Source organism: Copadichromis virginalis, linkage group LG16 (assembly GCF_057382275.1).
Source record: "Copadichromis virginalis isolate Kocher_CV1m ecotype Utaka linkage group LG16, C_Virginalis_male_GT1.1, whole genome shotgun sequence".
In the NCBI taxonomy this organism is placed as follows: Eukaryota; Metazoa; Chordata; class Actinopteri; order Cichliformes; family Cichlidae; genus Copadichromis; species Copadichromis virginalis.
Window position 1 is genome coordinate 36379628 of NC_140633.1, and position 27224 is coordinate 36406851.

General features: G+C 38.5%; 2 protein-coding genes across 18 annotated transcripts in view; one reads left to right on the plus strand and one right to left on the minus strand.

Annotated features, from left to right (window-relative positions):
• obsl1b (obscurin like cytoskeletal adaptor 1b) overlaps positions 1-2347 on the plus strand; it is a 37993-nt gene extending 35646 nt beyond the window's left edge. For all 16 annotated transcript variants that reach the window (XM_085434608.1, XM_085434606.1, XM_085434610.1 and 13 more), the window contains one exon: positions 1-2347. Coding sequence is in view for 15 of the 16 variants with exons in the window: in XM_085434606.1 (XP_085290732.1) it covers positions 1-11 (11 nt within the window). In the remaining variant the exon portion in view is untranslated.
• Positions 2308-27224, minus strand: part of LOC146691284 (carboxy-terminal domain RNA polymerase II polypeptide A small phosphatase 1-like) — a 26397-nt gene continuing 1480 nt past the window's right edge. Inside the window, exons 2-7 of one of the 2 annotated variants that reach the window (XM_085434631.1) lie at positions 14835-14977; positions 8913-9014; positions 7159-7215; positions 6106-6198; positions 5698-5883; positions 2308-5575 (exon numbers count right to left, since the gene is read on the minus strand). In XM_085434631.1, coding sequence (XP_085290757.1) covers positions 5444-5575; positions 5698-5883; positions 6106-6198; positions 7159-7215; positions 8913-9014; positions 14835-14977 — 713 coding nt within the window. In that variant the 3' untranslated portion in view covers positions 2308-5443. Of the gene's footprint in view, positions 5576-5697; positions 5884-6105; positions 6199-7158; positions 7216-8912; positions 9015-11242; positions 14098-14834; positions 14978-27224 lie in introns of those variants that run through there. The other variant, XM_085434630.1, reaches the window with a different exon arrangement.

A 27224-nucleotide genomic window follows, 5' to 3' on the forward strand; every position in this document is an offset into this window, starting at 1 on the left:
GTGATCACTGAGTGAAATCCCTGCTCTACAATTACCTTGATGTGGCTTAACTATTATACTGGTGGCTGAAGTTGTACCACTGAAATTGCTTATATATTTAAATCCAGTCTGTAAACTTGGCTTAAACAGGGTTGTGATGGATTTTCATGCAGTTCATTTAATCGTCTCATCGTTTTAACGACAACATTTGCCAGCGTGTGAGAACATTTACAAAGAGTTTTTTTGTTGTTATATAAAACTGGAGTTTCGTTGTAAATAATTTCCAATGTGAAAGTGGTTTGACTGGGTTAACTGGGTTATGAAAGCTTAAGATGAATGTGTATTTGTGCCAAAGAAAATAGAATAAAATGAAATAAAAATCTGATTGAAATACTCAAACTTTAAGTCTCTGGTGTTAAAGTAACCCAACAACAACAACAACAACTCGAAAGAGATTTGGAATATAATGTATGTAAAGCAAAAATTAAAACTCTCAATGTGTGTCTGTATACACACATTGGTAGGCCTTTTCCATTAGGAAACTAACATTATGTATTAATTTTAGGCTCCCCTTATTTTATTACAGCATGTTTTTGTGTGGATGTTGTGGCAGCGACTTTTTCTTTTGGTTTAGAAAACAGAAACACATGAATGAAGTATGAGAACAGACTGCATATAAAAGATGGACTTACCCAACATGATGTAACCCACTGGCAGACTGTGATCAGCTGAGGTGTGCTGCTGCTGTTCTTTGAAGATTAAAAGGTGAAATCAACAAGATATAAGTAGATCTTGCACAAGCTATCGACGCCGATTTACAACTTGTACTCAGAATAAAGGTGGAATTCAGTGAGTGAATCATCAGCTTCAATTTTGCTCAACATTGGTGATGGATACTCCAATTTACTTATGTAAACTGGCTTAATGTTTTAAAGCATGCAGTAGGAAATAATGACTCCCCACACCTAAATAATGAGCCTGTTTTGAAAATGGAAGGAGTAGAAAATACATTAAACGTAAAAAGTCATCAGAAAAATAAATACTTAAAGCACAAATACCTGAAAATTTGACTTAAGTACAGTAACAGTAATTGCATTTAGTCGTTTCCCGCCTCTGGAACTGGTATGAAAAGTGAGTCATTAGTCAATGAGAATTTTATTTAGTTTTATGTTATATTCTAGCCATAACAACTATAATTTAGTACTGTATTCAACATGCTCTTAATCAAGCAGTTCATTCAGCCAATCAGGAAAATGCTGAGTGACATAGGAAGGAATTTGAGGACTTCTGAGGTCACTTAAGACAGCGGTCCCTACCCTTTTTGGCGCCACGGACCGGTTTATGCCCGACATTATTTTCACGGACCGGCCTTTAAGGTAAAATGGTAAATGGCCTGTATTTATATAGCGCTTTACTAGTCCCTAAGGACCCCAAAGCGCTTTACATATCCAGTCATCCACCCATTCACACACACATTCACACACTGGTGATGGCAAGCTACATTGTAGCCACAGCCACCCTGGGGCGCACTGACAGAGGCGAGGCTGCCGGACACTAGCGCCACCGGACCCTCTGACCAGGTGTCGCGGATAAATACAACAAAATAAAACTAGTACTGGTACCGAAAAAAAGAAGATTTATTCATAACACACGTGAAAAGACCCAGGAAAACAGAGTTAACAATAAAAACGATAACAAAATAACGCTGAAAACCGATAAAAACCCTGAAAACCATACATTTCACACCTGAGCCTCAACTCTCGCGGCCTGGTACCAAACGACTCACGGACCGGTACCGGTCCGAGGCCCGGGGGTTGGGGACCGCTGACTTAAGACTTTTATAGGTCCATAACTCTTTCTGCAATCAGAGTAGCCATCGCGGAATAAACCATTAAAAATACTTCTTCATACCTAAAAGTCCATTGAACGCCATCTTTTATATACAGTTTATGGGTATGACCAGTGTTGGTTTTTGTGTCAGCGCAATAAATGTTTCCATCATTGGTTCATTGTAAAGAAATATTTTTTAAAAAGTTTTCATGGAAACTTTGAATAAAGAGCTTTCTGTCTTGCAGAAAACAGCTTGTAATGTAAATATACTGGGCCAAAATGAAAGAAAAAACAACACATTTGATCACCTTGACTGATGATCAGGGCATGCTTGATTTATCAAATGGTTTTATCGTGTGGGTATTATGTTTGTCGAGTGGAGAACGATTGCCGTTTTCATATCAAACCTGTTCCATATTCCATTTTTTCCTTTCGACTTGATCTTGTATGTTGTGTTGAGTGTGAGGAATGTGAAGTCAAGTACTGTAGTGAAATATGACCGTTTCAATAAAACATGCTTTATTGATGGAAGGTGAAAGTATCTCGTCTTTTTTCCCCCCCAGTGTTGACTGTTATTAGCTGCACATGTGGCAAATTCCCCTCAAATCAAACTGAATATACAGATCGATAAGGTCGTACACGCCACATTCAAGTTTACTGACAGTAGGCAAAGTCAAATCAAACTTATCCAAGACAGCATGAAATATTACATTACTGATGGCGAACACAAGTGATAACTCAGAAAAACATTAAAACTAGATCACAATAAATTCCTGATATTTACAAAAAAAGAAAACAACCAAACAAACAAACCAAAAAAAAAAATAGCCTCACCCACTTTTGCTGTTGTACACGTGTGTGTGACCTTCAGTCAGTGTGGTGTAAATCTGCTTCTTAAAGCTACTCCAGAGCCAAACAGTGGGTGACAAATTAAAGGAAAGACCTGAACCCTTGACTCTTGCTGTGGCTGTTGTACCTCTGGCAGAGTTTGGGCACCTTACTCCATTAGAAGGGGAAAAAAAATAATTTCAAAGTTCTTATTCTATAAAAGTGATCCTCTGAATAACACATTTTTAAACTGTTGTCAGTGGTTTCTTCCATACTGAACATATATAAATCATACTTTGGACTTTGCAGTCATAACATCTCGACCCAAGTGAATAACTAAGGGAGATTTGGGGCTGGCATGTTTGACAACTCTCTCCATTAGCAACAACAAAACACCAGATGAGGTGATATCATTTGGCAGAGTGTTATCCTATCCACTAGAGTTGAAGGAACTAATTAAATCGATGCTGAAGTCGTTCTTACTGAGAAACCTGACACTGGTTTTTCCTTTGTCACCCATCTGCAAATACAGTACAACAAAGCCTGACTAAGCTTTATAAGCTTTACAGGTTGAAATTGCAAAAATAAAAGAACCTGGTGTTCGTGCCTGGAACTGCATAACCATAAACTGTATATAAAAGATGGATGTAGCTCTCATGACATCACCCATTGGTTTGTAAAGTCCCATGTTTCGAGAGAGAAACAAAAAATGCAAGTTTGAGGAATTCCTGCTTCACTTTTAGACCCTAAAGCTGCACCCATCTGTTATATACAGTCTAAAACTTCTTCTAAAATGATTTTCACATATTCCACCAATGCTAGGATTTAGTAACGGAATAAAAACTACACTGCTCAAAGAAATTAGGGGAACACTTACTTTGCATTTGATAAAATGTTATTTTAAAATCAGGTGAGTCACGTGAAACCAGAATCATCAGCACTATGAGACCTTTAAATAATGTTAGTTAATAAAAAATATTGGTGCTACCCTGCAGCCTCCTAGCAGATGAAAATCCTAGGTGACTTTCTAATGAACGAAGAAGAATTCTTGAGTTATTGTGTTTACAAAATTAGGTGTCTATGCTCTCCAGTGCCCACCTGCCCGACAGACTGAGGACGTTACTCCTTAAAATGGAGATCACAGGCGATCCAACTTATGCTCCTGGTGAGATGGTGTACAGTATGCTGGATGATCTCTTCCTAGATTTGGATAACGTCATCTATGAGTTCCTGAAGAGTCTGGGCGACAGGTCACAGCATCAGATGTACGACAATTTCTCAGCTGGAGTCATCTTCTGGTGAATATAAGGTCCACTCCATGGCTTCAGTGTCTTGTCATTCTGGAATTACGCACAGACTACATGCAGCCGACCATTGCCTTTCACTGCACCTACATAACATCTGAGAGTGGCTCTGAGAACTTTATCCTTAACAATGATCAAGGTACGGTTCAAGAGCACATGGAGATCTGTGTGACCCTCCAAGGAAACGCCTCCCTAGATCATCACTAAACCGCTGCCACACCAGCCGTCCTGGCTAATGCTCACCACAGTATCAGACTCTATCACATCTTACAGACGTGCTCAGTGTCAACTGCTGTCATCTGTGAAGAGAACGTGGTGCCAGTGGTAGACCTCCCAAGTTTAGAGGCCATTTTGGCAATGCTCCTCCTGTTCCTTCTTGCAGAAGAAGACAATACCGGCCCTTTTGCTAAGTCGCATAATCAGCATAATCCAGCTCTCCTTGTGTAAAGAACCATCTCTTGATATCGCCTCCACACTCCTGAGACTGTGTTAGCAGACACAGCAAAGATTCTTGTATTAGCATGTATGGATGCTGGAGCATCCTGGAGAAGCTGGACTACCTGTGCAACCTGAATGAGCTGCTCTCATGCTACCAGGAATGACAAGAACCGTAACAAAAAGCAAAACTAAAGAAAAACGCTCACTTTTTGTCAGTTGTCTTGTTGTCATCTCTCCAGTGTAGCTGTCATAGCTTTGACTTAAGTAGGTGCAATGGATTCATTGGTTTCTGCTTCCTTATCAGACGGACTGTGATGAGTAGTCCATTAATTTTCTTGAGCAGTGTATATTCACTAACAGCAGACTAATGGATATTTTTTTCTATTGCAAAAAAAAGATGAAGAAAGAAAAACATCTTTTACATGTAAAAGCAAGTGCTACATTAAATGGTATATTCTATTCAAAGCTTTTCAGAGACATACAGTAAAACATACAATATTTAGAAAACATCAAAATAAGCAATACAAGATGAACGTTTTTTTGTATATATATTAGCTCAGCAGGATTTGAGCTACAGTCTTCGGTGATGTGTTATTTGCTGTGTGAAAACTTCAAATGCTTTTGCTTCACTGACATTAAAATGACTGATAGTGGTGAATTTGTAATATCACGCTGAACAACTGCTCGCACAATCTAGCTTTACAGCAAACTTACAAAGGTCAGTGCTGTCACAAAACGACAACAACAATACGCTAGCTGCACTGCAAAAGATATCTCCAGAAGTCATTTAATCACATATGAACCATCTTGGACATCACAAAAAAGAAAAACAGATCTGTCACAGCGTTCAGGTCAACTTCCTGCACAGCAGCACTCAACCCAGCTGGAAGGCTGCTGTCACTTTGAATGCAGTACTGCTGTGAGAATCTTAGATTAAATGACAGCCCTTTATTGCAGTGTGGTCCTTGTATTGGGAAGCACTGTGGAGCCTTCTGCCCACCGGCCTCCGTGGCCCCCGGATGACAGCCGCTGGTGCTCATCTTCATCCTATTATCCCGCCTCTGTTAACTCTGTGAAGTACTCTGATGTTTGAGAATGTCATAGATGTCGTCCACCTTGCTTAGTCTCTCAAAGAACGGGATAAGATCGAGGAGCTCAGTGTCTGACATGTCATTAAACCAGGATGCTACAGGAACCTGGAGGTGCGGACAAAAGTAGCAGATGGTGGGATTAGAAATTCTTTTAGATAGTCCACTATGACTTTTCTGTGAATGACAGTGTTTGTAATCTAAATGACAAAGTAATCTAAATGACATACTGCATTTTCGGGGTGGAAGATGTAGGAGGCTGGGGAGTTGTCCAAGATGATAACCTTGTTGAGGTCTCTTCCTAAACGGCTCAGGTCTTTTACGTAGTTTCCTTTGTGGAAGACGCAAGCTTCCCGGAAAAGACGGCTCCGAAAGGCCCCCCATTTATCCAACAGGTCTGACACAGGATCCGCATACTATAGAAGCAATACCAAAACAAACTGGATTTGTCATCTCGTAACTTTATCCTCCAAGTGGTTTAATGCAAGTCCATGACATAACTACAAGGTTATTATAGCAGTCTGAAACCAAACGTACAAAACCGCAAACTGAAAACATTTGGTGATCACTCAGAAAATGAGTCTTTTCCTCCAGTAATCCTAAGTGTAATGGTTTGCTTATAAAGGATGAGGACATACCTTTGACAAGCTTGCAGTGAACAGAACACACTCAAACATTTCTCCCATCCTCTTTAGGAATTCATCAACGTGGGGTCTCTTTAACACGTACACCTGAGTGCAGGAGAAAAAGAAATAAATCCAGAATTGGTGCTGCTATTAGAGACAGATTCTGACCATAAAAAGCTCAAAGGACAACAAATGTAAATAAACACTGTAGTTCAGATCAAGTCTATTAGTAAAATCTTGGGGTGAGGGGGAAGTCTACCCCTCCCTGAACCTTGCTGTGTTGGATATCACTTTCTCTTAAGAGGGAGTTCCTCCTCCCCACTGTCACCGTGGTTCTTGCGTTCCTTACAACATAAAGGCTCTTGAAACAACTGCTGTAAATAAACTGAAGTGAATATAAAAACAGCCAATAAACATGTCAGTTCTCTTTTTATCAAAAATATCCCTTAATGAAAAGTGATCATGTCAACTACATATGCCATTATTATCATAACATAAAGAAGAAATAATATGTGCAATAAAACAAAGCAGAAGCACCTTAATAGAACTCTACATCTACCTCCACTGAGATGCCGGTGGCCTTGTTTCTGAACCAAGTCATCCCGAATAGGCTTTCCCCACTTTAACAAGCCTATCCTGGATTACTTGAAACAGACCCAGGCCTTTTGAAAGCTCTTCTTTCTTCTGGCCAAGCACAACAGACTGCAGTTGCCATTTGAAGCCAGTAGGGGAAAGGTAATGCCATCCCAATGAGCACCGTACATAATATGCTCAGCATACTGAGATTAATGGCCGTGTTTTCTGAGAAGCCTGCCAAGCTTCCTTCATTTCGTCAGGCCACTGAAATAGGCACCTGCTGCTTGGAGCCATCAACAGAGAGGGCTACAGCTCTGTCAGGCTGCATGTACACTACTTCGCATGCAAACTGAAGCAAGGATAAACGTCTGTGTTTGATGTTTACAACAGGCATGGTGAGTGCATGGGGGAAAAAAGAGATTTAGGGTCCCTTGTGATGTCAAATTTACTATAGCAGCAAACAGTAACTTAAGCAGATAAAGGTCCTACCTGGTGAACTGTTCCATCAATTTCCACTGGAATGATAAAATCTGCATTGTTCACTGGCTGTTTGAAACAAAAGAAAAAAAAAACACAAAAAAAACGTTTAACTTATAATCTCCAAAGAACTCTTTGAAACAGAGAAAAGAATGACGGCAACAAATTGAGCAAAAATGTTGTGCCAGCCGCCTCTGAGAAGCACAAACACTGAATAAATGGATTCTTCTCCCATCGATTACTGAAACATAGGCACTATAGAAAGTGAGAAGGCTGCTTCTCTGATATCAGCATCATTGCAAGTGTATTCCATATATGGTATAAGACCATGGCCTAAATTGGTATACTATGAGCTAATGCAAGTAAGACAGATTGAGTATATCCAGAAGCTGTTAGTATGCATTCACGTGCACGGGATTTTCCTATTTCCTGCAGCAGCAAATAGTGCAAATGATTTTGATCATTTATTCTAATGGCAGACAAAGTTAATAAAACATTGTCGTTATTCTCAAGCAAATTTCACCAGCAATAGCAGCAGCTTGAACTCCATCCTCTTTTAGATCTGCTCACCATCAGCTTACAGCGAGCAGGCTGTGTGAGCTAACAAGAACATTTCAACAACTTCCAAGCATTTCAACACCCCAGTATAGACAAGACTGGCTTTTTTCTCACCTTCACTGGTAAACAGGGTGATTATACTGTAATGCATTTTTTTAAACTTGTGATAATTTATATCTACCTCTGTATTACATTGATTTAATTTGCACTATTATGTTCTTTTGTGGCTTTAACTGTGTAGTGATACTTTGCATACAAATTCTTATGCATTTAACTAAACATCCATACATTTCTTTTATACATTATTATTGTTATTTTCTTTCATGTTTGATGTAACTGTTTGATCATTTAATGGTAAGATTTTCTAAACCACAGTAGAGAAGGTCACTGAGATCTCTTCCAGATCAAACACTGTGCACCCAAAGCTAATTTCATTTCATTATGACATTAATTTTAGCAGCTTTTTGCAAAAAAAAAAAAAAAACCCCAAAAAACCAAAAAAAAACCCCAAACAAACCACCCTTTCTTTCAGATATAAAGAACTCTTAAAGCAGTTCATGTGTCAAAGTAACAGCAACTTTTACACTCCGCGTTGTGTTAAACATGGAGCTCAGAGGAGGTGTGACCCCGTTTAGCCGACACTAATATCCGGTGACATCTTTCAGGACAGGCTGTGACCGCAGAAGGACTAAACAGCACGCGGCATTCATTACATAATTTGTCGTGATACAGGAGCCTCGACTTCTGGCATTGATTACTTTATTCACTGAATGCTACCATACAAGGTATCAAACAGCCCGAAAGGAAGCTGCATGATACTTCATTAAAAACACGCAATACAGTATATCAACACTCATGAATGCAGTAACATAGTTTCACAAAATATCTTATGTAAATATGAATTTTATGTAGGTGTTCTATAGAAGACAGATTTACTTTTCTTTCTATAAAATCTAATATTAATTTCCTAAGATCTTGGGGTTTTATGTTGAAGGCTGGATCTGGATTGTGAAAAATATAAAATATGTTGTGTCTCCCCTAAATTTGTACCAATCATGTGTCTCCTTTGTATGTTTTTTTTTCCGCAGGTAGACTAATTACTTTAACATGGAAGCCTAGTAGAAATAAGAGCAAGAGGGTCCATGTGAACCAAGGCCAAGAATGTAAGAAGGTCTACAGAATCATCGTAATCCATATAGCTAGCTTACCTTAAATGAACTATGCACTAGTGTTTCGTCCAAATCAATGACCACACAGATTTTTCCTTCATCATTTGATTCCATCTGTGGGAGCAGTGGTTCTCCGGGCAGCTGAAGAAGAGCACACAGTTTAGACCTCAGCTGTGTAAGGCAAAAACATTTTTTCAGTGAAGTTTCAAATACAACATGCGCAAGAAATACGGTCTCACCATTTCAATATGCTGGGAAAGTCATTCGGATTATTATGAGTGTGTGCTTGTGTTTCTAGTCACTTAAGCGCTTTAACAGTGTTGTGTTGTTTCAGTAAGAGGTTACGGGGAACCTGGGATGGTACAGCTGCTACTGTGCTGACGGAACATGTAGATATCGCTATAGTGTGTCTCATCCGTCAACGTGCGGTCAGTGATTAGAGTTCATTAATGTGATTCGGCTTCTAAAAACAAGTTGGTATGAACAAACAGGTTGTTGGTAACACTGATGGATGTGTTGTCCATCAGTGAGCTGCCACGTGAGCCTAATGGCAGAGCTGGAATTTGACACAGATACCACACAATATGCCAAGTCTCAGTTCTGTGTGTTCACTGCCACGGTTGGCATCAGAACAATCAAATGAAAAAAATAAGATAAAAATATTAATTAAGATAAGATTAAGATAGCAAAAGAAGGTAATATTATGCACCAAAAATACTGCAATGATAAAAACATGCATTCAATAACGTGCAAAGAAAGGAAATTACTATTATTTTAATTTAACATATAGGTTCTCCTCCTTATTTAATTTCTTGTTAAATTTTTTGATTGATTAATTATTTAATTTGTAAAATCTTCATTTTGTATTTATCGCCTTATTTTCTCCCAGAAACCTTTGAGTTAACATGATAAAAAGGGCTAAAAGCTATTTTTCTTTTTTTCTTTTTTCTTTTTAAGGTAGCTAACGTTTTTGTGTTGACCCCATCCGCAGCAAGACTCATCAGTTTGAAAATGTACATTTATTAGTTAACAATGTCAAAAAATTCACTGTTTATTTAAATATTTAGAGGATAAAAAGGCAAATAAATCAAATTAAAGTAATATTTTATCACATATTTAAACCTGATCTATTTCTCTTTTCTTTATTTTATGTTTTTAAAAGACACTTCTGTTACACACCTACTCTTCAATCACAGGAATTTATTTGGTGATGCAGAAAATATACAAATGTTGTTTTCCTCGTTTCTGCTGACAAGTTTCTTTTAAGCAAATAGAATTGGAGCTACGACAGCACAGAACACAAGCCAAGAATTCCCGTTCAGTCGTTCAATACCTTAAAACTGGACATCAGCACTGAGCAGCACTAAGCATTAAAATGATTAAGGTTCATTTTATTTTAACACTTTTTACAAATACTGAATAGGGCTACTGAATTACAATACTGATTATTTTTAGCATTAATCTCTTATTTTATTTGTGATTATGTTGTATTTGAAGATTATATTTTTTGTGTTCTTTAAAGATCTCATCAGATAACATTTGGAGTAGGCGGCACTCACAGTAATCATTTTGCACAGAAGTATTCTTATGACGTGTTAAATACCCCCTATGTACATGAGTGCACACACAGTTTGAAGCCCAGCAAAACAGAGAAATTTGTTAACCACTGTTATGATAACCGTTACCTCCACAGGCATTTTTAGATTTTTTTGAGTCAGCTAGTGTAAGGAAGCTTGCCTGTGTTAAGCTTCCTTTATGAAGACCAATGCTTGCTATCTATCTATCTATATCTCATTGGTTTTATATATTTCCTGCTATTTTCTTTTCTTTCTTTTTTGTAAAAACAAAAAATGTACATCTGTTACTTATTTACAACTCCTTACCAAGATAATATGACAATTCCGTTTAAAAAAAAATAAATCTTATCTTTTTTCATTGTCACAACAAGTCAAGCAGAAGTAAACCATTACTCTGTTTATGGTCTTCCAATCACATGCTGCCAGCAGGGAAGTTACAGAGTACCCTTTTAATGTTGGATATTTTGCATACCACACGCATAACATGGTTTAAGGTGTTCCTCTCGTCTCTTCTGTACTTAATTTTTTAATTTTATTTTATAAAATCAGACACCATTGTATCTGCCTGATGTTTAATCCCTGATACTTTGGTCGGGCTATAACTTGGAAAATTTTTAAATATTATCATGTATAACAAACTTATACCCATTTCTGCTTTACTATATTTCAAATTTATTTCCAATTCGTTTTACTTTAAAGATAAATTTTTTTTATATGTTTGTTGTGTTTAATGTAATTTTACCAAACAAATTTCTCAACTTTGGGATAAATGAAGTACTTCTTATCTTATACCTCCTCAGTTGGTGTGATGCAGTAATCACATTCACAAGTCTCATAGGACTCATCGTCACTCTGATCCTCGTCTGACTCTCTGCTTTGTTCAGAATCATTGTTATCTTCAGTCTTCATAAGCACCATGTCCCTTTCCTGAACACTGTGAATAATTCCTACAGGGGGTCCAGTTTCTTTTGAAATCTCATTTAACACACACTCCTCTTCAACAGCTGAGCTGTTCATGTCAATAACTTCATTAATTCCAAATGTGTCGGACACGCACTCCTCTGGGCACAACCCAGTGGCCGCCAGCTCTTTCAGAGATATTAGAGCATCTTGACTCTGACTCCTAGAAGCATTCTCATCATTAGTTATTTGATCATGCGAGTTTCTTTCTAAAATAAATCCATTCAGGGCTTGTTTAAAAGATGACTGAATGCTTTTAATCTGATAGACATAGTATTCCTCAACACCTGGCTCACAAAGCTGTCTATTTTCATCATTATCTATAAGTGACCAGTACGGTTCCTTTTCAGAACATGTAATAAATACGTCGTCTTCAGGCTCAGGCTTGGCTTTGTCATCCTCTGTGTAATCAGTGATGCTCGCAGTCTCATCAATTGCAGAAGGTTTGGGTTCACAATAGTGAGAACTGCACAAAATATCTTCATAAGCATCACCTTCAACAGAAATTTCCTTGGCTAATGGTGCAAACATGCTCCCCTCGGGACCAGTGGATGGGCAAACTTCAGCTTCTTCAGAAACGTGGTCATCAGAGGCACACGCTTCTTCATCAATAGGGGCTTTATCATCCTCGGCTGTCTCATCATTTTCTGCATAAACGACACCGTTCTCTGTTTTGCTTTCGTCATCCTCTTCAAAACTTGATTCTGATTTTGCGATGAGCCAATCCTCAGATTGAGTCTCTAAATTACAAGACCCATCACTCTGGTCCACATCCACTTCCTCATAAGTATCTTCAGATGCATCGTCAGAACAAGTGTCTGTGTCTTTTACATTAGCTTCCCTGTTAATATCTTCAAACTGATATAAAGTTTTGGCTTTATGTTTCTTTGCCTCTTCTTCCAGATACAGGTGGTCATGGATATCTCCGCCATCGAAGCAAGAGATGTAGCGCTGCTTTTGTGTAAATATGTGTCCGTAATAGTCCACTTTGTCAAACAAATCAAAGTAATCCTCAACAGTGACATCAACAGTTTTCGATTTATTCTCATCACTTTGCTGTACTTCCTCATCTTCAAAAGATTCCCACTCTGTCTGCTCATCGCTGGAATCTTCCTGAGGTCCTTTGTCAGATTCCTCAGATGAATCGGAGAAGGGATCAGATGGAATACTGCCCTCAGGACAAGTCTTAAAGGATTTGGTTTCCACAGAGGAGCAATCTGAGGAACCATCTTCTTCACCGCTGGACTCGGATTTATACGGTTCTTGGCTTACTTCGTAGTCATCATTTCCACACGGCTCACCAGATTCCGTGGACACCTCTGTCGTAAGAGCTTGTTGAAAGTCTTCTTTGGTGTACTCGTGCGTCTCCCAGAGATCAGTTGCAAAGGCAACATTTTCAGTGTCATCAAAGTAAACTTGTACAGGTGTGTCTTCTGAGGAACTGTGAGATTCTTCATCACTGAACTCTGTTTCATTTTGTTTGGCTTTATAGCTCAAATCATCTTCAAAATCGCCATCATCATCATCATCATCATAATAATCTTCTTCCTCTGCTTCTTCATCATCTTCATCATTTGTAAATTCAGTTTCATCTGATATTTCGTCGTACTCACAGACTTCAGGATTACAGTTGAGTGAGTCCATGGTTTCACATTGCTGAAAGTTCTCTGTTGATGTGTCTGACTCGGAGTCAAAGCCGTCACTCTGCTGTTGTGACGGCTCATATTGTTGTAGAGCCTCGGGGTGGTCTGTGCATTCAAGGTTGAAATCGCACCTTCCACAAAGGCCCAAACTGCCACAGTTCACTTCCAATTCATCAGCGTCAAGGTCAGAAATCTCCAACTGCTGATCGGAGGGCTTACATTTCTGAAACAATTGGAGGTGTTCTGCGCACTGTTCACAGCAAGCACTACATTCAGAAGCTGAGCTATGATTACCACAGTGTTCAGAGGACTTAAAACACTCACAGTGTTGAGTACATTCATCACACGGTTGGCTTAACTCTGAAGTCTCGCACTTATCGAGGATCTGGTCGGATTCAAAAAATCCATTGCTCTCTGAATATTGCTCAAAGCTGTCAGCGTGTCCATTAAAGTATGTGCAGGATTCAAGCTCATCCGAGTTCAGGTTGCATTGTTCCAAACAAGGAATAGATGGGTCCATTTCTTCGCTGACAGCCTGCTCAGTATATTCCTGAAGGAGGACCTTTACTCCTAGTTCAGCACTTCCCTTTGATGGGCCAGTGAGATCTGCAGCTTCTGTTAATCTGGGGACCTGGCACTGCTCAGCAAACATGGCTTCAGTGGATGGTTCCCCTTCTCTAGTGCCTTTGTTTTGCTCAGAGTTTTCCAAATACATCACGAAAGTATTTATCAGACTTTGTCCAAAGCTTTTACTCCATGCATTTGTATCTGTAGAGACCAACTCCCAAATGACTGGCATCCAACTGTAAAGTCCATTCAGAGTGAAAAGTCACAGAGCTGGTGGGGGGGGAGTAGCAGTCTGCATGAGAGAGTAACAGCAACAGGAGCAGCATGCCTGATGACATGACAGGTTGTCACAACCAAAACTGAGACTGAGCACTTGACTCGACCCTCCCTTTGCCAGAGACCAAGAAATTTATTTTGGGGACTTGGAAACACGTGACAAATAACTTGTGGAATATCAAATCTCAATAAAAGGCTGAACTAAGGCATAAATATGAAACTGACACTTGAGAACGTCTTGGCCACTTGATCTTGAGACCGTAGCAGCCAAAAGTGATGTTTTCAAAGGCTACACCAAGTTTAACCATAATTAGTATTGTCAGTTGTCCAAAAACACAAGAAGAAAAAAAACTGTATGAAACATAAGATCAGGCCCTCACATTCCAGTCATTTTTATATTTTGTCATCACACAAGTTTCTGTTTATGAATTTATAATCTAATATTAATTAGTATGGTTCTTTATATTTACCCTACCTTCAAACATAATAATAATAATAATAATAATAATAATAATAATGATGATAAGAAGAAGAACAACAACAACTCATACTGTCTACCAGAATTCCCCTCTACTAAAAGGGTAAAAACAGCTACGCTAACATGTGTTGATCAATGGCATCTTCCGAGAAAGCATTGCAAAGCAGCAATGACAGATCAGGCATGCATTTCTGCAACATTTACGCCATTTCCGGCTTTCCTACAAGTCCATGATTGATGTCTGAACATGGAGTACTTTTTCACCAAGCCCGGGGGAGATGCTCTTGTAAACATGAAAGCCAAGAAACCAATATGGAAGCCAAGAAAACATGTGTTTCAGGCATCAAACAGCTGCCAATCATGCTGCCCACATGCTGTTCAAAGATGATCAAGGGGGAGGGTGAGAGAAAGTTGATATCTCAGGGAAGAGCAAGGGAGGGGGGTTAAAAGATGCACTTACTTTTGTCCCATTTTCTTCTAGCGAGAGAGGGGCGTTGATTTTTACTGGAGGTGGTTTGGCGTCTTTGTTACACAGACAACTGAAGAGACGGCGAAGAAAACCTCTGCTGTAAGACTTCTTTGAGCTGGAAACAGCAACAGAACCTGGATCATAGGGAGACAGAGAGAAGACAGAATTCATACTGTACTCGTGTGACAGCACTAGATCAGTTGTACTAGATCAGTTTTACTGCAAACTCTCTGTATAACTATGTAAGCAAATGTAATGTCTAGTACTGTGATTAATGCATTCTGGACTTAATTAATGCCAATGATGTCAGCATTGGCGCCTCTGCTCATTCGACTTATCCAATCTGTGCATTGTTCCAGCCGTGCTGTCACTACATTTTATCCCCAAAAATAGTCTGGTGAAGACATCTGGGTCCAGTCGGAGCTCCAGTGTCTGATTTGTTAAGTTGAATGCCAAGAACTGTCTTGTACATGGGCATTATTAGCTAGTTGTTAATTAACCTGGCTGATAAATGTATCAAACTGAACTTTCATGGCTGATTTTACAATCCACATAATTTTAGAAATGAATAATAAACGTGGTTTATGCTGAGTCCAGAGCTGCATTTCCTAGAACGTCCCTCATGAGGCTTGCTCCAGAAGTGATTTAGACCCAATAGACTGCCATGTTAGAGCAAAAAGTAGTTTTAATTTACTGCAAATAGCTGCTTTAGGATACATTTGTTTTCTCCCATAAAACAGATCATAATGAAACCTATGATAATAGCAATGCATTTAAAAGACTAAACAAATGAATAGCAAGAGCTCATTTGCTAAAACTTTCTGGGTTTTGTGGGCCTGTGTGTCACCAGATGTTACAACTCATGATTTAGTCCTTATTTATCTTGTGCTAGATAACAAGGGATGATATTTTTGTTTTAAACAACTTATCAGTTTAAATCACAGAAGACTTAGGGTTAACCACTCTAATCCCAACAGAGCCTGCTAAGCTTCATGCTCAAAAACCAGAGTGTTTGGGAGTTTCTGGACTTTTATTTATAGTAATTAGTAAGGATATGTGTCTGTGCTATACACTCATGCAATCTACGGAAACACCAAGTTAACTTAACACACAGTACATTGTTAAACTCCATGTGATACAATTTCATTGACACGAGGGACTGCCCTATACTGAGTACTAATATTTATTATGGAAATTAGATTTTAATCTCACTGAGATTTTTTTTACCTGGTTAAATAAAGGACTAATAATTAGAAGAAATAAACAGACTTGCAGAAGGTCTGTTTTTGTATTCATCTTTAAGAGCTGATATTCACAATATAAGATGAAAAAATAAATTCAAGGCTATAATTAATGTGAACTGATTACATTAATGTTTTTAACATAAAAAGTACAAAAGTGAGAAGAAAAAAAAATCATTTTGAACCCGAGTCTTTCTCTGCTGAACTCTTGAAAATGTATGAACATAATTCATTAAAATGCAGTTGTAGATCTAAGATATGACCACGCAATACACATAACTTCTCGGATACTAGAGGTCACTTTGAATTTGCCAATGCCGCATACCTCAGAAGGAACAGCTTCTGGCACATACAAGTGGTGGACAACATCGCATCAGCTGGTGTGAGAGTGATGAAAGCCAGCATTTACAAAGAAAGAAAAACTGACAAACTAGCTGAGCCTTGATGACCAGTCAGAGCTGTCAGCTAAAGCATTAGCATGCTGCTCAGACTACATCTGTTGCCTTAGTGGATAATACAAACCTATCAAGATGTTTTGTGTGTAAATGTGTGATGATTGTGAAAGTAGCATTCATGTACTGATATTACCGATTGACTAACACAGAAGTGTTAAGACTGATGCTTCAAAAAAAAAACAACAAAAAAAAAAAAACCAACACAATAAAAACCCAATATGTATATATTTGTATATATTTGGCTGATATTAGGGCTGGGCGATATGGCCTAAAATCCATATCGGGGTATCATTTGAAGCACGTGTGGTAACGATATATATCACGATATATTCTTTTCTTCTGTATAACGCATTTTCCACACTATAAGGCACACTTAAAATCCTTTAATTTTCTCAAAAAATCGAGAGTGTGCCTTATGTATGAATTCTGGTTGTGCTTACTGACCTCAAACCGATTTTGGCGTGCAGAAATCTGTTAAAAAATGTTTTAGTACAACTTTGGTAAGCCACACTGCTTGATGGATTGTCAGAGCATTACGGCTGCCGTAGTGAGGAGCTTCGCAGAGTAACCTGGGTCCAAAACTCGGTCATCTTCAGGTCCCAAAGTCAAACGAACACTAAGAGTTAAAAATGGTCTAAATTCTTTCATCTTTAATAAAATCATCAGCGTTGCTGCTTTCCCAGGTGTAACAATTAAGTTTAAAATCCAGGCATCCATGAAAACAGATTTTATTAAATTTAACGGAGTTAGAAGTTAACAGGAAGTTAGCTCGCTAGTTTCCACCTAAGCATTTCATACCATGTTCTGACAGAGATTTTTGAAACAGGGGTATGAATAAATGACCACATTAAGCCTCCAGTTTTAAACATAAACACTGTTAACAAAACGGCAGTAAAGGGTGAGCCATTTATATGGATACACCATAATAACATGGGAATGGTTAGTGATATTAAAGTCCTGTTTGTGGCACATTAGTATATGTGAGGGCGAGAGGCGCAGAGCAGAGGCGCCAATGCTAACTCCTCAAGATGGGTGGTGACCATGGTGGCCATTTAGAAGTCGGCCATCTTGGATACAACTTTTGTTTTTTCAATCCGGTCGTAAAGTCTGACGTCACTAGCCGTGTCTGGGCCTAAACTCCGCTGCAGGTCCATATATCAAACGATCACTATGGCACTACTGAGAGTTGAAAAACTGTCTAAAGTCTTTCATCTTTAATAAAATGATCAGCGTTCTGCTCTACCAGGTGTAACAATTGAGTTTAACATCCAGGCATCCATGAAAACGGAATTTATGACATTTAACGGAGTTAGAAGTTAGCAGGAAGTTAGCTCGCTAGCTTCTATCTAAATACAATATAGCATGTCCTGACTGCGGGGTTTTGGAAACAAATTAAAACGTACAGCTCTGTTATCACTTCCAACATAAATGAAGACAGAAAGCTAAACAGCAGTGACGTTTGTAGGGTTACTGAAGTTTGGCTAGCTGGTATATAATGATGTGCTACGTGACCGCTAGTGACACAGCTATGTTAGCATAATATAAACAAGCTAACTTTTTTCCACTTGATGAAAGTTAACGTGAATGTTCTCGGTGGTCAGGAACAAATGTAATCGCATGGCAGGATGCTGTAAAAGGACCAAACTTCAGCCAGGAGAACAACTGAGATAATCCATCCATAATACGAGGTTAGTCATTCATATACTGCTGCATGGGCTGGGCTGTAGTTACATCCTAAGGTTTTAAAAACTGAGCTTAAATAAATGATTAGCGGTAATAAAAGCCGAGGGAGGTCAACAGTGATCACTGACTGTTTTAGAAGCTTTTTGAGATCAAATAGAAGAAAATACAAAACATTAAACATGTTAACAGCACAAAAGCCATATTAAACGCAGACTACTTTAGGCCCGGAAGTAGGATTCGACACGTCATCACTTAACGACCGGATAGGAAGAGGGCCATGTGCCCATTAGCCACATATACTAATGTGCCACAAACAGGACTTTAATATCATCAACCATTCCCATGTTATTACGGTGTATCCATATAAATGGCCCACCCTGTAGTGATGATGACGCTGGCACATTTTAATGGGGAGGCGGAGTCTGTTTCCAGCTGAAGAGCAAAGAGGCAGAGCCTCTGTGAGCCTACGTAGAGTGAAAAACTTGTTTATAGTGTCCAAAACACCAGCGATGTTCCTGTGATCACCATTAAAAGCTAGCAGGAGTGCTTAATCACAAAAACTCTTATTGGTGCTCCATCCACTCCTGTTTGTTTTACACAGTAAAAAAACCTGCAGTCAGCCTCCAGAAGCTGTATTAAAATCTGCAGATTAACTGTTAACTTAGTCTGATAGCAGCCTGGTTAAATCATACAGCTAGGTAAAGGCTGACAGCAGCCATCCTATTTCACATGTAGGTGATACCTGCAGCAAACAGGGGCGAGTCTAAAGAGGAGCATGCAGTGTACTAGACCATGCTAATTTCAAGGCTTCATAACATTTTTCAGATTAAAAGTGAAGTAATATGAAAGACTATATTAATCAAATTGCATTAATAGTTAAAATATAAAATTAAAAGCCTTTTTCTCAAGCCAATGAAAATGTACATGAGCCAAGGACTAAATTAAATTAAATTATTAAATATTGCCTGCACCATCATAACATCTGTTATCAGCAACAGTAAAACGTGGCTCCTATTGTCAGGAAGCCTTCCAAGAAGAGAGACTAAAGGAAAAAAATTTTATGCCTTGAATTCTTATTCTATATCTTATTTGATTTTAATGTTTGACTGTACTTGAGATTATTATTATTAAATTCTTTTGCATTTAGGAAAATTTCTTTTTTTTTTTTAAGGAAAACAAAGAAAAGATCACTATGACATGCACATACAATCAAAGGGTTTAGGTGTTTTTTTTGACAGATATTGTATGCAGTTAAACTTTAAACCATTGCAATTTCCAAAATAGAAACCAATGAACAGTTAATTCTGAAAGACCCACGTTTTCTTGCTTGAATATTTATTATTGCTGGTTAATAAGACAAAAGTACGTCTTACCTGATATTTCGATAGAAAAATCAGTAGATCACTTGATTACTAAAATAATCGGTTTTGTGCATTTGTTTTTGAAAAACAGTGAACAGTAACCTTTATTAACCAGTTTGGAACGGTTTCAGCTCCATCCCTTAACAAGTCTGACCTACTTTCAAGTGTTATGCTGGATGGGTTTGGCATGTTCGTCAGCTGTGGCTGAAAGTGGTCAACACCACTGGGGAGCAGTCATTGTCAAGGCATGCTTGCTGGGACATACCTGACTTGATGAATGATGAAAAGCTTGTGTTCAAAACATGTGTGAAGGAACTGGGCAGGTGAAGCTCAAAGTTAAAAGAAAAACATCATGGTGTCCAGTTCTCTGTTATTACACATCAGTGAGCCTAAAATAGCTCGCCAGAGGCCGACTTCAGTTAATGATGAGATTGTGTATATAAATAAAAAAAACTGTCACAAGTAGCAGGAAAGAACTGTTTACGCAGCACAGTAACACTTCAGTGCAGGAACTAAATAAAAAAATTAAATGAAACCACTGAGAGTGAGGACTGTGAACCATAAAATCACTCCTAAAGGTTCCAAACTTTGTGTTGCAAATGCCAACACAAACACAATCCCAGAATGCACTGACAGCTCTGGCTCCTGTCAACGTGAGTTAACGTCCAAAATAAATATAAGATGAATAACTCTTCTGATAGATAATATTCTGTGGGGATGAAAAGTAAAACTGTACTATTAAAAGGAAGCACCACTAAAGAAACCATCTGACACCATACGCCTGCCCTCCATATGAGCAGCAGTTGCTAAAAGGGAACTATTATGGCAAAATCGAGACTGCACAAAAAGGCCACAGAGCTAAGGTTAAACAAGTTTACCTTTAAAAAAAAAAAAAAAAGGGTTAAAGTAGGAAACTGTTACAGTAGACATATACAGTCTCAGCATTGTACTGCTTTGTGTGCAGTGTTTTAGGTGCTGCTTTAACCTGCAAACTAAATTATAATAACAGTCAATTTTAGCAGACGATGTTAACAATGTGAGCCATAGCAGTAATATTAATATCTTATTCAAGGCCCAGACGTGCTCGCTTTGAAGATCTCTACTCTTCCACCTCTAACATGGCTAAAAATACTGTGGGAACGTGACATGGGTACAAACTTAATTGATACAAAGGGAATGCAGCAGTAATACCTCTACAAAGCAATAAAATGAGAATCAGAGCACATGTATGCCTGTGTATATAGTACAGTGGCAATGCAGAACTTTCAGTAATGTATCAAAATAATACTAATATTATTACCTCTGACAAGGTTACATTTTTTGATCGCATTTGCCTGCATGTGTGTCATTTTTTTCTGTAAACTTGAAAGTTCTAATTGAATCCTGATAAAATGCATGTATTTGTATGGGTGTGGATTATTATTGTTAATACTCTGTTAAAAGTTGGCTTACATCGACAAAGGTCTTCAAGTTCAACTTAGTGATTTATTAGTCAAAAATGGAAAAAAAGAACTATTCTCCTCCATTTTATCTTCAAGACAAAGAGAATGAGCCGCCAAATTAGTTAGAAATATACTGCATAATAACATAATGTAATAAACTCAGGGTATTGAGTTATCAAATTATTATTAATTATTGGCTATTTACAAAACAATACCTATCATCTATTACTTACTGCTATGTAATGTTTGTGTAATCAAAGTAAATATCTGTCATGCTCCCTTTAACTGATTTTTACTGCACTACAAACTTCATAATGTGTATTTAAAAAGAACAAAAACAAACAAACAAAATGACTTTATGTGTAAAATACAATATAATTCCCTTAAAAGTTAATAGGTAGTTAAGAAAATTGACAGATTGATGGACACCGGCGAGGAACTCACTGAATGTGTGTGTCTGCTAATCCAAACAATACGTCGTTCGACTCACTTATCAGCAAAAACCAAAGATGTCCAACCATCTTTGTTAGAAGCAGTTTGAAATATTATTATTTGTGTTTTGTATGCTATCCAAGCTTTTTTCTATCTACTTGTTGATGTCTTCTTAAACTGCACTGCATTTGACCCCTCAGGGCCACCACATTTAGGACTTATCTGTACAAGAAAGCAGAAGTAGGTTTAAGGGTTTAGATAATGGTCTGGCACATATTTGCATTGACAATATACTGATGCTGGTGAGTATCCTAACAAAGATAGACAAATAAACCGGCTTGTGTGCTGCATGCATGCCCCTTCCTGATTTCCTGTTTTTTTTTGTACATTTGTGACACTTGAATGTTTCAGATCAACAAACAAATTTAAATATTAGACAAACAAACAAAAGAAAAACAAAATGCAGTTTATAGGTGAAAGTGTTTATTGTTAAGGGAAAAAAATCCAAACCTACAAGGCCCTGTGTGAAAAACGAATTCTCTCTGAAACGTGATTATAATTAAGGTGCTGCACACCTGAACACACCAATACAAAGACGGACAATTATAAACTTGCACCTTCTTTGCTTTACTCTTAGGTAGCAGCAGAACTGAGTAGGCAAACTCTAACACAACATTCCTCACACTTCACTATCCAAGAGGCTCAGACGCTGATAATGAGGTTACAGCATTTCCAAGGGGCAGCAAAGACCTCGCGCCACATCAGCAGCCTACTCAGTTGAAAGCAGACTTATCTGGGACCCTTTCGGGTGAGCCATGCCTCAGTGCTCGGCTGCTTCTATTCCCATCGAGGCTCAGAAAGAATGAAGGCCCCCCTCCCATGAGCGACTTTCCAACACTTTGACACCTGATATCCCGCTACAATCTGACAAGTTGCTTCACACCCCTCCAGAGCAAATGGTATGGCAAGTTCATGGTGGCCGAGCTGGACTTGGGTCAGGTCAAAAAAAGTTTAAACATTTCTGCAAAGGAAAATATTCACCTTACAGCAAGTCTCAAGTTCAATGGCAATAACTACAGTGTAAATGTAATTGTTAAAGTAGCTGGAGTGTGGAAAGAAACTTGTCAAAATACATCACTAGCCGTGTTTTTGTGCCTACTAAACTGCATGTTTCAGAGCACTGCAGAGGTGACAGAGATAAAAAAAAAAAAACAAATGCCCATAAAACATCAAGAAGCTTGAGGTATTTAGGGCTGAAAAGTGTGCAAAACATTTAGGACTTAACGACTGATAACACCACTACTGACTACAGAAACTATAGAATGGCTGAAGAGCAGCTTCCCCTTCCCCTTTTCGCTGGCCTCTCACTTCTGGATGACTGCCATGTTTTGGACTCATGACCTTTTAGCCAGGAGGAAATAATCTGAGAGCAGGCAGGAGGTGGTCTTGACCAGAAAGCTGAACAATACTGCCACCTTATGACTGTCTTGAAAAATACAAGTTATTAAGATGCACAGAGTTCAAAATAGGCTATATACATGTTTTATTTATCCTGCTTCTTCACATGAAGGCACTTCATCATGCTGTTTGGTTGTGGATAGGTCGTTTAGCAGATTTATTCATTTCACTTAATTAGCTCATTTAGATTCAGCCACAGCACAAGGACAGCCTACCAAATCACATCACTGGGAAGTAGAACTAAATATATTACAAAGTCAGCACGGTCAACTATCAATCTTTTCTTCTTTCAGGGGCACCAGCACTGCTAATGCCTCACCTTTATGCTCCTTGGTATGAGAGGAAGCCAAAGAACAGAAATGAGATCCAATCACTTCAACTCAACAGGGTCTCTAATTCATCAGTATGCACAGGACCCAAGCTACACTCTTTAAGATTCAACTTAAATGTGACCACGGGTCTGTAAACTGCCCAGATATGGTATGATTACTCATATACTGGAATAAAATATAGGGTTTAAGACCGCTGTTCACTAGGGGTGCGAAGATACACAAAATTCACGGTTCGGTTCGATACTTTGGTGTCACAGTTCGATATTTTTTCGATACAAAAAAAATGTTCATGCCTTTTTAATTTGTCATTTATTAAAATTATAAATATATATTTTAACTCAAAAGTACAGTTTTTAAATTTAACCCTAACCCTTGTGCGCGTTTTTTATTTTGACAGCGAATGCGCACCTGCGGACCACTTATGTGCAGCCCTGGTTATTTAGCTCGTCATATTGCAGCCACAGAAATTCTTTTGTCCATGAAACCATAAAGCTGCACTTTCTTTTTGCCTTATAGTCTGATTTGTCATAACTTCTCCGTTTTGTGGTAAGCTTTTCTTTGGCTGTCACTTCTTCACCCTGACCTGTCTTATTTGGCTCAGAAGAAATGAAATATATATCCTCCTGCTTTTACACACGCACTCACATAAGCTCAGCGATTCTCTGCGCGATCAACCTCTCACATGTTTAAGCTTGCTGCGGGAGATTTCACTTGTCATGTTTGCATAGTAAGCTAACGATTAATAAGACGATGTCAGAGAAATTGGTGCACAAATTTTCATCACTCGCAGATCAGTGCTGTCGCTCTCTATACACAGTACGCGCGATTGCAAAGTGAAAGCAAAAAAACAAGCGCAAATTCAAACGCGACTTCAATATGTCACATATTGACAGTGGCTCACCGATGCCAATGACATAATTACCCAGCTACATTTCTGAAAGAATGCAAAAGCATTGACATATATTTTTCTTCCTACAATAGCCCGACGGGCAGGGAAGAGATAGATTTTGGTAGCCCGACTGAAAAAAATCGCTAGCCCCAGGACGTCGGGCTAGCGATATTGCAAGCCCTGTATCTGATTGAGGAATCACTCATCTTTGGAAAAGAGAGTTTATTACAGAGAAATGTCTCTTTCCAAAATAAAAGCTATACTATCCGCTTCTTCTGGGCTATATTCTCAGCAGCATAAGGAGAATCATGTGCTAACAGCTGTCTAAATGACTCGGCTAAAGTTAGTAGCATGCTTGTTGTTTTTGTCTTTGCACTAGGATGATGTCGGCGTAAATGTGCAGTCATATTCGTTGTGTTCCCACTAGTGATTTCAGGTTAATCTCGTTGAAATGACCTTAACGCCACAACACGGCAAATCTCCGTTAACGAGCTACCGCCGATCGCCCCGTGCATGGGGCTAGACGGCCAACACGTTAACGAGCTAACTGCGCTAACACACTAGCTCCCACCCATGTAATTGAGCATTGCACGGCACATCCAACATACTGTTTTACTTTAGTCCATGACTCGCTTACCTTCAGGGTCATACGTCACATGAAAACCAAAATAATTCCAAACGCCAGATCTGGAGAGCTTAACTTCTATCTTGCTAGCTTGCCCTGCGCTCTTCCTTCTGACTATGCTGTCTGTGTTGAGCACTCAGTGGATCTGCGCTCGACAGTGCAGCCTAGGCGGAGTAGTCGAACGCAGATTCACTGAGCGCTCAACACAGACAGCATCGTCAGAAGGAAAGTTGATAAAATAAATTACAAATGTTGTATTGTTCATACATATGCGTACCGAACCGAAAGCACTGTATCGAACGGTTCAATATCGATACGAATATCGTTGCACCCCTACTGTTCACAACTGCATTCAGAGAACTGATGCTCAGGAAGTCTTTTTGTTTATAATTGATAAGACATTGACATTTCTGTCTATGGATGCTAACTGCATTGAGTGTCTTTTGTAGAAATTCTTCAATGTAAAAAAGCACAGACACCAATAATCTGTTTGTTAGGGCAGCAGCCAATGAACAAGTGTCCTCTTCTTTGCTAGGCAGGATTGAACGATCTTAAGTGAGTTGAGAACGTTTTCCTTTTACTATATTAACAACCCTTAAAGACAAAAGTCTGTCTCAGCTGCCCATCATCTGTACACAGAATCTTGGGCATTAATTTATCCGATCATAATTACAACACAGCCTTTCCTGTTATTCATTTCTTTTTTAAACGCCTTTCTAATCGCCATTGTTTTGCAATAAATAGCTTCGTTCTCTATTTTAAGATCTGTTTATGTACCTTTGTTCCCGTTTTACACTGTTACACCAGAACGTTGCTCAAAAATTGAAAAAACAAAATAAACTTCTACAGAGCACCAGCACCAGGATTTAGACCTCCTTCATGATGAAAAATTATATTTTATATATAAAAAAATAAGCTAGTCGTTTCTTAAAAAAAATAAAATAATCCCATACAAACTTACTTTTAACATTTTCTATCAATAGAGAGTCAGTGACATTTGACTCAGACTGTATCTGTTCAGTCCAAATAAAAATCGTTACTCACTTCATCCTGCAATAGTGTTCCCCTCAGTTCAGTTACCACGGTAACTTTATATATGACTGTACAGGTTTAGTACCAGAACTAAAATTCAACATGCGTTTTTCAATCACAAGGCTGATGTCTGATGTGATCCTCAATCAACAATAACAGAAAAACATAAATATATTTTGAGGCTCATATGAGACTTTACAAATAACATACGCCGAGTTGATTTCTGGGAGTTAAGAGCCGATATCTCCGTTTTGCATCTGTACATCACCAGATAAGAAACAAGAAACTGCATTACAGAATTGCTAAACTAGTTTTGAAATAACTAATAACAGCAACATCATTATATACATAAAATCATTTTTTTAGCCTTACGATTTTCTAAGAATTCACTGACACATTGGATGAATATGTGCCTCAGCTAACATTGGCCTAGTTCACCAATATTTGGCCTACTTGCAAATAAGTCGGTACTTACTGAGATATGTGGTTGATGTTTAGCAGTTTTTCATTTTGCGCTGACTACATGTTCAGAGATGGTGTGATAACAAACTTAAACCAGATAAACAGTTTTTTTCCTCTTCTTCTTTTCTATTATTTTCTTAACAATAAGACGGAAGTAAACAACAAAGCTAGAAAAAACAAAAACTATAACACAGGCCACAAATTATGGTTTATATCCCCCACGTTTATCATGTTATCTTTCTTACTTTAAAGTACAAGTTTTTAAGTACCTGAAAATACGTGCCCAACTCAAAATGTAAGTACAACATAACAAGGGACTGTATCTAACAAAGTATTTTTGGATACTAAAAATTATACACCAAATGCAAAGTGACATGGTACATTTTAGGAAAGAACTGCATAAATCCGGCACTGTCTTCTGAAGTACTACCGCAACTAATATGCACTCACCAGCCACTTTATTAGGTACACTTTGCCAGTACCTGGTTGGTCCCCTTTTTGCTTCATAGCTGCCTTAATCGTTCGCGGCACAGATTCAATAAGGTGCTGGAGATTTTGGTCCATGTTGACATGATAGCATCACGCCATTGTTGCACATTCATGGTGTCAATCTGCCGTTCCACCACATTCCAAAGGTGCTCTACTGAATTGAGATCTGGTAAGTGTGGAGGCCATGAATACAATGAACACATTGTCATTGATTTCATTGTCAAGAAACCAGTTTGAGATGATCTGATGAAATCCTGATGAAAGCAGCCAACAGAAGATGGGTACACTGTGGTCAAAAAGGGATGGACATGGTCAGCAACTCCACGCAGGTAGGCTGTGATGCTCAGTTTAAGAGACCAGAAGGGTGCGAAGAAAATATCCCACACAACATCGCCCCACCATCTGCTTGAAGGGTTGATACAAAGCAACATCTTTCGAATCTTCTATTGTCCAATGTTAGTGAACCAATATGAACTGTAG